Below are 12,992 nucleotides of genomic sequence, written 5' to 3'. Positions count from 1 at the left end.
GCAGGTCTTAAATCATGATGATATTAGTCTATTTCTATGTGAGGACTCTGGCTGCACCTGTAGAATGATCAAAAGTAGGACAATACTATATGATAGACAGATGCTTCAGTTTTGTCACACTGACATGAGTGCTAATCATGAATGACAAATCATAGACAGAGACCATTTGGCCAAATGCACCAATGACAGTGCTATACTAGATGCATCTAAGTGGTCCTACATCCATGTTCTCTCTCAGTCCTGTATGTATTTTCCCTCTGTTCCCTCTGTTTCAAGTAGTTTTCGATCACCTTCTGAATGTTACAGCTGAATCTGCCTCACCAACCAGTTTTGGTAATGGTCCAAACTGCAACCCAATGCTCTTTAAGAGGATGTTCCACTATTTCATATACAGTTTATTTGCCAGAATGTTATCCATTGGTTACTGACACTTCTGCTCCTGGAATTAGTTTCTTGCTTACTTTTAAAAATATTTTGTTTCGCTTCTATCATATCACCTTTTAAGCTTCACTGCTTTAAGTAGAACCACCCCAGCTTTGTGCTCTTTCCACATTACCTAAAGTCTTTCAACCCTGGTAACATTCTAGTAAATCCCTTCTGGACTCTGCTAAGGCTTTGACATTGCAGTAAAATTAGCCTTAACAAATCTAAAATTTTAGTAGCTGTTACACTTCTTTAGTTCAAACTCAACACTGAATTTAATCATCAAATGATCATTATTCCTTAGTGTTTTATTACTTATCAAGTCCAGCTCTTAACTGGTGTAGTGATTCATATTGAGCTAGTCGTCCAACTGAGGTCCAGTCATACAAGTTTAATTTAACTTGTTTTTGTACCATTAATAAAGCAAACAATCTCATATGCTTTTGAACTTCCTTTCAATTAGCCCTGCCACATTCAAAGCTTCTTTTTGTACATGCACCCTCCAATTCAAATTTAGGAGTCATCATGTATTTTAGTAGGAAACTCATCAAAACAACAGAGGAATAAAATATATCTAGTAAACAATTTTAGCTACATTCTCAAAGTATACATACTCTACCACTACCCAACTTTATGACTACAAGCTGTGGTATCTAATATTAACTTTATGGAAAAACCTGCTTTTTTAATCTATCCTATTATAAACTTTGTTTCTTTCTGATAAGCTCTTTGTTTATTTAATTAAATATGAATTGTCATGGTCATTGCCACAAGTCAGTCAATTGTAGGTTGTGAAGAATCAAACTCAAATGAAGAAGCCAACATTGTCTTCAAGTACCCTCCAGAGTAAAGCATCTTTTACATCACCATTTTGTTGGGCTCAAATGCAAAGCTAACAATGCTTAAAATTACACAAATCAGTGTGATCAGAAAAAAAATTATGCAAGGAGCAGCAGTTCCTTCTCTACAAACTCCTCATTCCAGCCCAATTACTTTCACCTGACTGCTCCCTGTGGCTGAACATAATGTTGTGCATTTGACTTCCAGCCTGGCTGCAAATATCCCTGATTACTAGACTTAGTTATGAATAATTACTTTAATAATTTAACAATAAAGGAACATTTATCAAACTGTGGTTATTGCGTGATCAAATTCAATGCTAGTTTTGAAAAAGCGACGTAACAGCTATTAAGATTCAAGGTTTGTTAAGGACAACTTTAATGGAATTAAACAGAGGCTGATGACATCAAGTGGGTCAAACTCCTAATGGATAAAATCACAGACGAACAGAGAAAGGCATACAAGAAAATTTTAATTTAATTCAGGATCGATATATTCTCAAGAGACAAGAGCTCTTCTTACAAAGTTAAAGGATGGATGTTTAGACACAGGAGACAACAAAATTAGAAGGCACTGGTAGAAATATAAAAGGTACAAAAAAAAAGCTGCAGAAAGGAATACACAAAAATTTATTAGAGCTAGGAATTAACAAAATAATGTTAGCATTAATAAATAATATTATAAGAAAAGGGTCAGCCAAGGGAAATGTATGTCCTTTAAATCAAAATGTGGATGACATTGCAAATTAAAATAACAACATGGCAGACTTGGTGATAACCCTAATTTGTGTCAGGTTTCACAGCATTTGAAAAATTCTAGGACTAAAAGGACTTCATTTCCACGCCATGGTTTTAAAGGAAGGTGATGAAAAGATGCTTTAGCTATAATATTTCAAAGTGTCTTCAATTCAGAAATTACTCCCTCAGATTGGAAAACTGCATTATTTAGGAATGATGAACAAAACAGTCTAACATTAGCCATTCTAAAGCTGTCATAATCTTTAATGAAAGACAGAACAACTGAGCACTTGGGAGAAATTCGAGCTGATTAAAGTGATTGCACATGGGTTTCTAAAGGGTATATCATAGCCCAATTGATTTTTGTTTATATAAAAAAAAGAGTGGCTAGAGTAGGACTGAAGAATGCCTATGGACAACATTTATTTATGTGGTTTCCAGAAAATCAAAATTAACCAAAAACAAGTACTCAGCAGGTCAGGGAGCATCAGGGAGAGAAACATGCAATGATTCAAGTTGATGATCTTTCATCAACACCAGTGTGTATGGATGGAAAACATTTTCAGAAGACATTCAGCAGGGGTAGGGTTGCAATTTGGAGACTGTTCAATAGAAGAAACATTCATGGAACTTAAGGTAAATATTGGCTGGGTTAGACAATAGAAAAACACAGATAATTGATGGAGAAACGCAGGAGTCTGGCAGCAGCAAAGGAGAAAATAAACAGTTAATATTTTGAGTGCACTGACCATTCTTCAGAACAGACATCAACTAGGAAAGGCATTTATGCTAATGATTTAGGAGGGGATGGTGGGCAGAGAGAGAGAGGATAGATGGAGACAGAGGTCCTAAAAAACAGGGCAAAAAAAGGCAGATAAAGGGATTGCTGACAGTAAACCAAGGGAGAAAAGCTAGTTAACTGATAATGGGAACTATAAGTGGTGAAAATGGATTGGCAGCGGTGAATGGGTGTTGGGGAAAGTAAATGATATGAAAGGGTGTATTCAGATGTAAATGCAAAATGAGGTTCTTAATGATATAATGTCCCCGAATAGATAAAGTCTTGTCCTTTCAGCTCGTGGAGGCTCAGTGGAGCACTACAGCAGGCCTGAGAAAGAAATGGTGACGGTGGTACAGTGAAGGGGCAGGTAACTGGAAGCTCGGGGTTTTTACAAATAGCACATAGTTATTCTTCAAAGTATCTGTGTTTTGTTTCCCTGGTGTGGAGGAGACTGCATTGTAAGCAGCAAATACACTTCTTGTGGCGGCTACACTCTCTCCGCTGTCCCCTCCACGCTAGGTTTCACCTTTCTCCCCTACCTCCTCATCACCTTTTCCTAGCTGCTATCAATTGTGAAGAAGGATCACTTGACTCAAAACATTAACTGTTTCCTCTCCACAGGTGAATTTCTCCAGCAATTTCTGTTTGTGTTTCAGGTCTTCCAGATTCCACGGTTTTTTTTAAAAAGGATAATTTACACATGAATCAGAAGGAAGCAACTAGTGGTTATGGCTCTAAATAGGAAGATTTACTAGATGGTTCAAGAACTTAAAACTGTTTAGCTCAAGACAAGGATCAAAGGCTCAGTTGCTACTTTCACTGGGAGGTTTTCTTATATAGTGCACCAAAAAATAGGTAAGAGGTGGATTCTGAAATTTGTTGGCAGAATTTCAAGCCATTTATTTAAATAAGTAGAAATATTAGGATATACTACTCCAATCTAGACTAGAAAAAACAATACAAATGCTAAAAAGGGGAGAGTAATATGTTATCTGTACAAGAACCTTGCTGATCAACATCTCCATCCAACAAGGAAGGAAGCAATGCTGATTACGATTCTGAGAAATGAAATAGGGAAAGTAGAATACAATATAACAGAAATAATTCAGCTAATGTGATCACAGCGCAAGTCAGTTTATATTAATTACAGAAAAAGAACAGTTAACATGCAGTGGTAAAGATGAGGAATGTTAACAGGGACATATTGGAATAGCAAAGTTTAACCAAAGGAAATCCAGCATGGATTTGTTAAAAGGCAAGTGCAGTAGATGTAAGGATATGCTTCTATAGCACTTATGTCACATAACTAACAAACTATTGGCCTGGAGTAAAGATATAGAGATTCAAACTTGACCATGGTACCTTGAAAATTTAAACTTAATTAAATAGATTAGGAACTAAAAAGACACCATCAATAACTGTGACCGTCAAATCACCAGTTATCGTAAAATCCCACCTGGTTTACCAATGTCACTTAAGAAATCTACCATTCTTACCTGGTCTGACTCACATGTCACTCCAGACACAGACATGCAGGTGATTCTTGTGTGCACTCTGAAATGGCTTATCAAGTCACTCAGTTATGCTAAAAGAGGTGACTCACCAACACCTTGTCAAAGGTAATTAGTGATGGGCAATAAATTTTAGCCTTTCCAGTATCCTGCAAACGGATTAAAAAGAATGTTTTATATCTGAACTTCAGAAGCAAAGCCCTACACAGGCTGCTCATTATTTTCATGCACTCACCTCTCAAGGATAAAATGGCAATACAGATTCCAAATTGGTTCACTGACAGGAAACAAGGGAGCATGAGTGGTAGAAACATTTTTTTTCAGACTGGGAAGCAGTTTGCACTGGGTGTTTCCCACTATCCAGCTTTGGGTTCATTAGTCTTCAATGTTATAAATAATATGAACTTGGATGTATAAATCAGCATTATAAAGTTTGTAGATAAGAAAGTTGACATAGGGCGAGCTACATTGAGATTAGTAAATAGACATTGAGGGATAGAAATACTGTTGAATTAGATAGAAGCCATCTGCTGAGGTTCTAAAGTGGATAAGTGCACTAGAGATTATATAACATATTGTAAGTGTTAACTATAAAGGACAGAATTTTTAAAAGTGTAGATGAGCAGAGATCCTGGTGTCAATATACTGAAATCCAGAAAAGGTGGCAGGCTAAATTGTTGAGGTGGTTAAAAAGAAAGATATGGGTTACTCATATTTATAAATAGAACCACAGAATTTAAAAAAAAAGGATTGAGATGAAATTTTAGAAGTTACTGGTTTGGCCTGAGCTGGAACATTGTGTACAATTCTGGGCATCACACTTCAGTAAAGAAGCAAGACCTTAGAAAGCACACTGCTTACCAGGATGTTACTGAGATTGAAGACTTAGGTTTTCAAGAGGTTTGAAAAGAGAAGCCCAAAAGGTAACTTAGTAGAGGTTTTGATAGAATAACTAGAGATGAACCATTTGCCAAAGAATACAGATTTACAGATTACAAATAAATATTGAAAAAGAAGAAAAAGGGAAATAATTTTCAAATTCAATACCTAAAAAAGTAGTGAAGTCAATTCCAAAATTATTTTGAAAAGAGAATGGCCAATTTAGGGATGTTGGACAAAGCATGACTGCACTTTCAAACAGTCACCAGAGGCACAATGTCTTGAATGGCTTCTTTGCTGTTTCAAGATTCTATCACTCAAAAGGAAGGATAAGAATAAATTTTCAGTTGAATTGTGATAACTGGTATTATTAAGTAAACATCTCTCAGTTGGCCATTCAGGTCTATGAGTTTAATTTGCTATTTAGATTATAGTTAAGACTTGTATCTTAACTGCATTTAGCCAAATTGGGTCCATAACCCTTAATACCCAACAATTTTTAATTGACAGAATCAATTTTTTTTAAAAAAAGAGATTTTCAATTCCTTTGTGTGAAGAGATGCTTTCCTATTAACCCTGATGGTGCAGCTAGATATTAAGATTAGCACAAATAATGACATCTTGTACAAAGTATTCCAACAGACTTAAATCAAAAGCCGATCTCTTGGTAAAAAGACTGTCAAAAAGATCAGTGTTAAATTGGGCAGCATTGTAGCTCAGTGGTTAGCACTGCTGCCTCACAGCACCAGGGACCTGGGTTCAATTCCAGCCTCGGGCAACTGCTTGTGTTGAGTCTGCATGTCCTCCCCATGTCTGCGTAGGTTTCTCCGGGTGCTCCGGGTTCCTCCCACAGTCCAAAGGTTAGGTGAATTGGCCAAGCTAAATTGCCCATAGTATTCAGGGATGTGTAGGTTAGATGCATTAGTCAGGGGAAAGCTAGAGTTATGGGGAACAGGTCTGGGTGGCATTCTCTTCGGAGAGTTGATGTGGACTTGTTGGGCCAAATACTTCCACACTGTCAGGATTCTATGATACTAAATGCAATTTTAACATCTAGCAGGTTAATCATGTATTCTACTTTTACAATAGAATTAAGAGATGAAGGTTTGGTTTATTGTTTAATGGTATAGCTAGGTGAAAGAATCAGTACTTCAGACAATGGTCTAATACTGTACCAGCACATTTTTGTAGGACACTTAAATGTTTAACTTCTTATTGCTCCATCATTAATTATAGACCAGTTTCTCTACTCATTTGTAAACTAAGCAAGGGAACATTTTGTCTCAAACTAAAACAGGAATTGCTGGAAAAGTTCAGCAGATCTGGCAGCATCAGTGCAGAGGAATCAGAGTTAACATTTTGGGTCCAGTGACCTGTCCTCAGAACTCTCCAAAATTTAGTCTCCATCACCAGTTCATATTCAATCACATCGGTGGGGTCTGGAAGCATTTGCATGTCAGATCAGGTAAGAAAGCAGATTTGCTTCCCTCAAGAATAACATTCTTGAACAGATGGGTTATTCCAATAATCCAGCAGCTAATGGTCACTTTTAAACCTCAGTTTTAAATTTCCAAGTTTTTAAAACATAAGCTCAACTGAAATTCTGCCTGGAATTGCCATGGTGGGATTTCAGTTATGTATTCGGTTAGCATTGTAACTAAATGCAAACCAAGCTAACAGCAGATACCATTTGTTAATCATAGTAGCTTGATTTTGCAGAAATCAGAATTTATTCTGCTATGGGATTTCAGCAGTTCAAACTTAGACAACATGAATCTGTTACATACACAATTAAATCTTATTTAAATTAATTGACAAATTAGAATCAATCCTTCCCACTGAGGTTTGTTTCAGAGGAGGTTTGAAAAAGCTGTCTGGAAAATGACTTACACAAAATCAGAATTTATTCTGTGAGATCCACTGGCCATGGATTTAAATTCGACCCCTTCTAAATCCACTTCATGTGGCAGACACCATTCAATAATGTTACCTGTGGAGAAAGATGTCAATATTACACACTAGCCATTTTACAGCACTCCATGAAGCATAGGTCAGCAACAGTCATATCTCTCAATTTTGAAAAGATGGCTTTTCTACATGAAATCCTAAACAATCCTAATCCTAAACTTGGACACCAGGATTGTTGATTATCAGTTCGTTATTGGACTACTAATCTGTGAGAGGAACTTCATAAACTCTCAAACAAAAATAGAAATTGCTGCACAAACTTAGCAGGTCTGGCAGCATTGTGAAGAGATAAGAATTTACGTTTTGAGTCCAGTGGCTAATCCAATTTTGAAGGGGTCTGCCAGACTTACTGAGTTTCTCCAGCAATTTTTGCTTTGATTCAGATCTCCAGCATCTGCATTCTTCGTTTTATTTCAGAATCTCTCTGTTGAGGCTGTATCATAACCTGTCTCTAGATCATGAACTTTTTGCTAAGTATAAGGCACATACAAAAGAATTAAATAGTGTGGGTGACAATTTGACTTTAACATCAGAATTCAGCCAATAGTTCAGCTTTGTATTGGGTCACATTTGCACTTTGTTTTGATGGGCTCAAGTTTAAAAGATGGAAGATGACAGACCAGCCAGGAAAACACTTAAGCAGTCAGTTCAGCAGAAATACAAAAGCCTGGTTGAGGGTTTCAGCACTGAAGAATGGAAACAGGTAACATTACAATGTACAAAGAGATAATTTTGCCAATGATTAGCAAAGGTATGGCTTAAGATTGTGAACTGCATGGTTCAGCCTATATCAGTAGCATAGATGGATTCCTTGCTGCCACTGAATAGCCAAGAATGGAAAAGACTACAGACACGTCAAGGAGGACAAGAGGGATAAAGTCAAAGGTGATGTTATTTTTGAGTCTGGTTAAGAGATTTCAGTGCTGAGATTTCAGGGGTGTGAATCAAACTGGAAAAAAAAAGTTCCGAAGGCTATCCCAGTTGAAAACTGATCAAACAAACAACTACTGTGACACTAAAGACTCCATTAACATGCAAGATTCTGTTAATTAAGTTTTGTTAAAGATCCTTTCAAAAAAGTGAATGCTTCATGATTAGACTCAATTGAAAACATACAAATATTATTTATTTTTAAAGGTGTTAAGAGCTTACATGACATATTTCCTTATTTCTCGACAACAGTAACAGAGAATAGAGTCATAGAGATATAAATCACAGAAACAGACCCTTCAGTCCAATTTGTCCATGCCAACAAGATATCCTAACCTAACCTAGTCTCATTTGCCAGCACTTGGCTCATATCCCTCTAAACCCTTCTTATTCATGTACCAATCTAGATGCCTTTTAAATGCTGTAATTGTACCAGCCTTCAACACTTCCTCTGCCAGCTCATTCCATACATCCACCACATTTGCGTGAAAAAGTTGCCCCTTAGGGCCCTTTTAAATCTTTCCCCTCTTGCTCTAGACTCCCCCACCCCAGGGGATAGACCGTGTCTACTGACCCTATCCCTGCCCCTTATGATTTTATAAACCTCTGAGGTCACCCCTCAGTCACCGATGCTCCAGGGAAAACAGCCCCAGCCTATTCAACCTCTCCCTATAGCTCAAACCTCCGATCCTGGCAACATTCTTATAAATCTTTTCCTGAACCTTTTCAAGTTTCACAACATCCTTCCTATAGAAGGGAAACCAGAATTGCACACAATATTCCAAAAGTGGCCTAACCACTGTCCTGTAGAGCTGCATCATATACTCAATACTCTGACCTATAAAAGAAAGCATAGTAAACAACTTATTCACTATAGATTCAGTCTGTGAGACATAAGAATTAATGAAGCCCGATTATTTCATTTTTGTTCTCAATATCTTCAAATGTGTTGCACAACCAGTGAATTACTTTAGAAGTGGAGTCAAGTGATTTGTAGGCAAATGAAACTATGTGCAAATTGCAAGAACCTAGTAAGCAGTAAATAAGGAACAATGAGTGTACAGCTTATTTTTCAAGGAGTGCAAAAAACATCTCACCTGAAAGATATTGCTGCCACTAATGCATTCAGCACTGTACTGCCAAGACAGTGACAGCAGGTGGCCTTGAATGGATAGACCCTGACCTAATTCAGAGGTAAAAGTACTGCCAACTCAGCAAAGCTAACATTTCAATAAAAGGTGTGTTTAACTTTATATCTTCATTAACACAGCTGTTGAATAAGCCTTCAGATTTTCAGAGGAATGAATTGTAAGATGAGTGTGCCAAATTTGATAAATTCTGGTACTACTGTTCAGAGTGCTGTATTCTATTAATTGTCATTGTTTGTAGGTAGGAAGAAAACTGGGAGCAGAACAGCATTAAGAGCCCTAAGATGTCCATATATTTTTACATAGTGCATCCAAAATTAAATCAGGCTTCATAAATGAAATCTGGTGCCACATGTCCTTGCTCAGTTATCCATAGGCCTAATATCAACCATGGAAATATAAAATAAACCTGTCAGCTCTATTCAAACAGGGACATCTGTGTAAAATAATTCTTCCCTTTTAATGTATTTCCATAATGCCATCAGCTCAAAGCATTGGATTATAAGTAGCATTTTATCACTTCTACTTCAAGAATATTGGCTACCAAAGACAAAATGGCCTTTTTATGACAATACTTATAGCATAAAGCTACAAGGTCACAACACTGAAGGGCCTAAAAACTACAGCAGGGTACTATTGAAGCATTCATGGTGTAAAGACGTTTATTGATGACTTTAAATGGGTGAAACTATAAAAATACTGAGAGATTAATGAAGTTGGCTTATTTTTGGATCCTAAATCTAACAGACACCCAATCTCAACTCCACTATTAAGCACTATGCACATATTCCATAATTTCGGTTGAGTTCATTTTGAGTGTACTCAATGTCCAAGAATCCACTGCTGTCTGAGGAAGGGGATTCCACAGACTCAAAATTATTTTGGTGAAAAAACAGATCTTAAATGTTGACGTACTTGGACTGAAGTTGTGACTCCTAATTCTAGATTTGCCATCCAGAACACTTGACCCCCCCCCATATGTTGAAAGTAGTACTTTGGAATATGCTGATAGCCAAGTTCGGTACCCGTGGGGATGGCCTCAACTGGGACCTTAGGTTCATGTCACGCTACAGGTGACCATGCTGCACTATACACACCCTCTCTCTCTCTCACACACACATACCCCATCACAGACTTATAACCCATTACACTCACACACACAGACACTCACACCCCCACGCGCACACTCACCTTGGTCTCCCCTGCACATGCATGTACAAGTTTGTAGGATGAATTCATACTTGCAGATTTACATTTTATATTGTTCAAAAACTGCATAAATGCACGTAAGATTCTGTAAATTCCACTTCAGAAATAGAATCAGTCTCGCCTAACATTGGGACACAGACAAACTTTAACCTCACATCTTCAATGCATTTTCTGAGCTGAGATGGCACCTGTTGTTAAAGCTATCTTGAGAATGGAACTTTAAAAAAGTTCTGGGATTTACATATGAAGGAACCAAAACTAACATGATCATTCTTAAAGATGAAAGGCTTAAGCTTAATTTGTTTAATATTACATTGCAATCCTGTTACTATAAATTCTGTGTTCCAGGATTCTGCTCCACAATCACATGAAGAAGAATGCTAGTGCTTCCAAATAAACCTGTTGGACTATAACCTGGTGTTGTGTGATTTTTAACTTTGTCCACCCCAGTCCAACAATGGCACCTCCAAATCATGGAATATGTTGAGTCTTGGCAGCCATTTTTATGTCAAGTGTCAAATGCCTTTCTTGAAGCCAGGTCCACAATCAGGCAAAAGACTTACAAGATTAACTTTGACAGATTGGTCACTCTGTCTGGATGGTCAAAAGTCACATTCCCTGCTAGATCCTGTTTTCACAACTCTCAAATGGTCAAACTGCAAAGATGTTCTTTAGTTCCTCTTGAAGTGTGGCTACATTGCCATTAAATAATTGGGAACAACGTGCCACCAATCATTCAGGATGATTCAGAGGGGCGCTGTGGATTTGTTGGGCTGAAGGGTCTGTTTCCACACTGTAGGGATTCTATACAGAAGTAGTGGTGAAGCAGGAAAGGAAGAGTAAATACATCATGTATTCTAGATCTGCTACTGCTACCTGATGGGCCATCTTCCAGCAAATGTCCAAGGTACATAGTCCTTAGCAATTTAAGAACTTAGTCCACAATCATTCAACAAAATCTACAGCTTCTCTTAAACCAAAAGGATGACATCAATGCTGTTTCCAATCTCAGCCTCCATAAACTCCAGACTCTTTTCATTACTCACAAAGTAGTAAAATATTGGTATCCCAACCAAGTGTATCTAAACCAAATCCAAATGGTTTGCATTGATCGTTAATTTTTTTTTTGAAAATGCTTTGGTTAAAGAAAAAGGACGGACCAAGTCTCTTTAATGATACAGTGCACCTCGCTCACTATGACCAAGTTGGAACAATCCAAGGGCTGAGTCGTCGGAATGAACTCTACCGCTTTGTAGCCGTATCCCAATATAGTTTTTGTACCAGAGAAGGTATCATCAACTCAGAAACGCTTTGTTATAAGGAATATCACTCAGTGTAAACTAAAGTAGAGAACAAATTCCTCAACCCTTGGGTATGCAGATGCTCCCATCACCATCTCCTCCTCCGGGTACCATGGAGACCCCGCCATCTTCCCCCACCCCCCACTCTGCAGCCATTTTAACTGCGGACACTGGATGAGGACTGTGGCTGTAGGGAGACCACTCTCACCTGCTCTCGTGTCGAAAGTCACCACAAACACGGCCACCACTTGCTCCTCCTCTTCCTGCTGCTGAGCTCCCGGAGCCGCGGCCGCATCCCCCTCCGGCTCCAGCTCCGGCTTCGGGCTCCAGCTGTCGGCAGCTCCGCGCGGTGAGGCCGTTGATCCGGCGGCATTCCCAGGAGCCGGGCTGGAGCCATCCCAAGGAGGGAATGTGACAGCAGGACCCTCCTCGTACTCGAGCAGCGGGGCGCGGTCCGCCATCCCAGCGGCACAGCTCGGCTCGGATCAAGCTCACTCCGAGGTGTCGTCTCGCTACTGTTTCCAGAGAAACCGGAACCACTGCTGGGAATCGGACATGACGTCAGCGTGGTGGAACCAGACCTGCGCCATCTTGGGAAGGTCACAAGAAGGTTTAATTTGAGGTGTGCCTGCTTTGTTTCTGGGTCTCAGATGCTCTTTGTAGTAATTATTTATAGGTTGCACTTCCTTTGAATGTGAACATTATCCAATATCAATACCCAATGTCAAGAAAAGCTACATTCATTTCGTATTTTTCATAACTTGAGGACAAAGCTAACAAAGTACAGATGCAGTCACTGTTGTAATTGCAAGAAATGCAGTAATGAAGAAAATGTGAAGCCAAATTGCACACAACAAAAGATAATGTAGTCGTCTGTTTTTGTACTGTTGATGAGTGATGAATATATCTGGCCCTAGAAAGGGCTTAGGTTTAACAGTTCACTTGAAAGACTCCACTTCAGATAGTGCAACACTCCCACATCTTTGATTTTTTTATGCTCAAGTCCTGGAGTGAAATTTGAGTACACAACGTTCTGACTCAGTGGCAAAAGTACTGGGCACATGCTGGTGTGGCTATTGCGATACACTGATTCTGCTTTAGGTATTGTGGAGAGACACCTACATTTCAAGTTGTTGTATAGTCTAAGACAAAGTAGTATAACTCCAGAGATGGAAATTTGATAATCTGTCACCATAGTTTGGATTTCATTTAGGCTACATTGTGTTGAATTATGCTTGTTTACTTAGTAAAACTGAGAGGTAATC

At 38.4% G+C, this 12,992-nt stretch overlaps 1 protein-coding gene across 2 annotated transcripts in view; it reads right to left on the bottom strand.

Annotated features, from left to right (window-relative positions):
- The window catches only part of dennd11 (DENN domain containing 11), a 29,555-nt gene extending 17,252 nt beyond the window's left edge, over positions 1 to 12,303 (bottom strand). The window contains exons 1-2 of one of the 2 annotated variants that reach the window (XM_072552163.1): positions 11,936 to 12,303; positions 7,062 to 7,161 (exon numbers count right to left, since the gene is read on the bottom strand). In XM_072552163.1, coding sequence (XP_072408264.1) covers positions 7,062 to 7,161; positions 11,936 to 12,188 — 353 coding nt within the window. In that variant the 5' untranslated portion in view covers positions 12,189 to 12,303. The remainder of the gene's footprint in view (positions 1 to 7,061; positions 7,162 to 11,935) is intronic. The other variant, XM_072552162.1, reaches the window with a different exon arrangement.
- Between the last annotated feature and the right edge of the window lie 689 nt (positions 12,304 to 12,992).

This window comes from Chiloscyllium punctatum, chromosome 32 (assembly GCF_047496795.1).
Source record: "Chiloscyllium punctatum isolate Juve2018m chromosome 32, sChiPun1.3, whole genome shotgun sequence".
Lineage (NCBI taxonomy): Eukaryota > Metazoa > Chordata > Chondrichthyes > Orectolobiformes > Hemiscylliidae > Chiloscyllium > Chiloscyllium punctatum.
The sequence above is the reverse complement of the archived record's forward strand: the minus strand, read 5'-3'. Positions and strand labels throughout refer to the sequence as shown.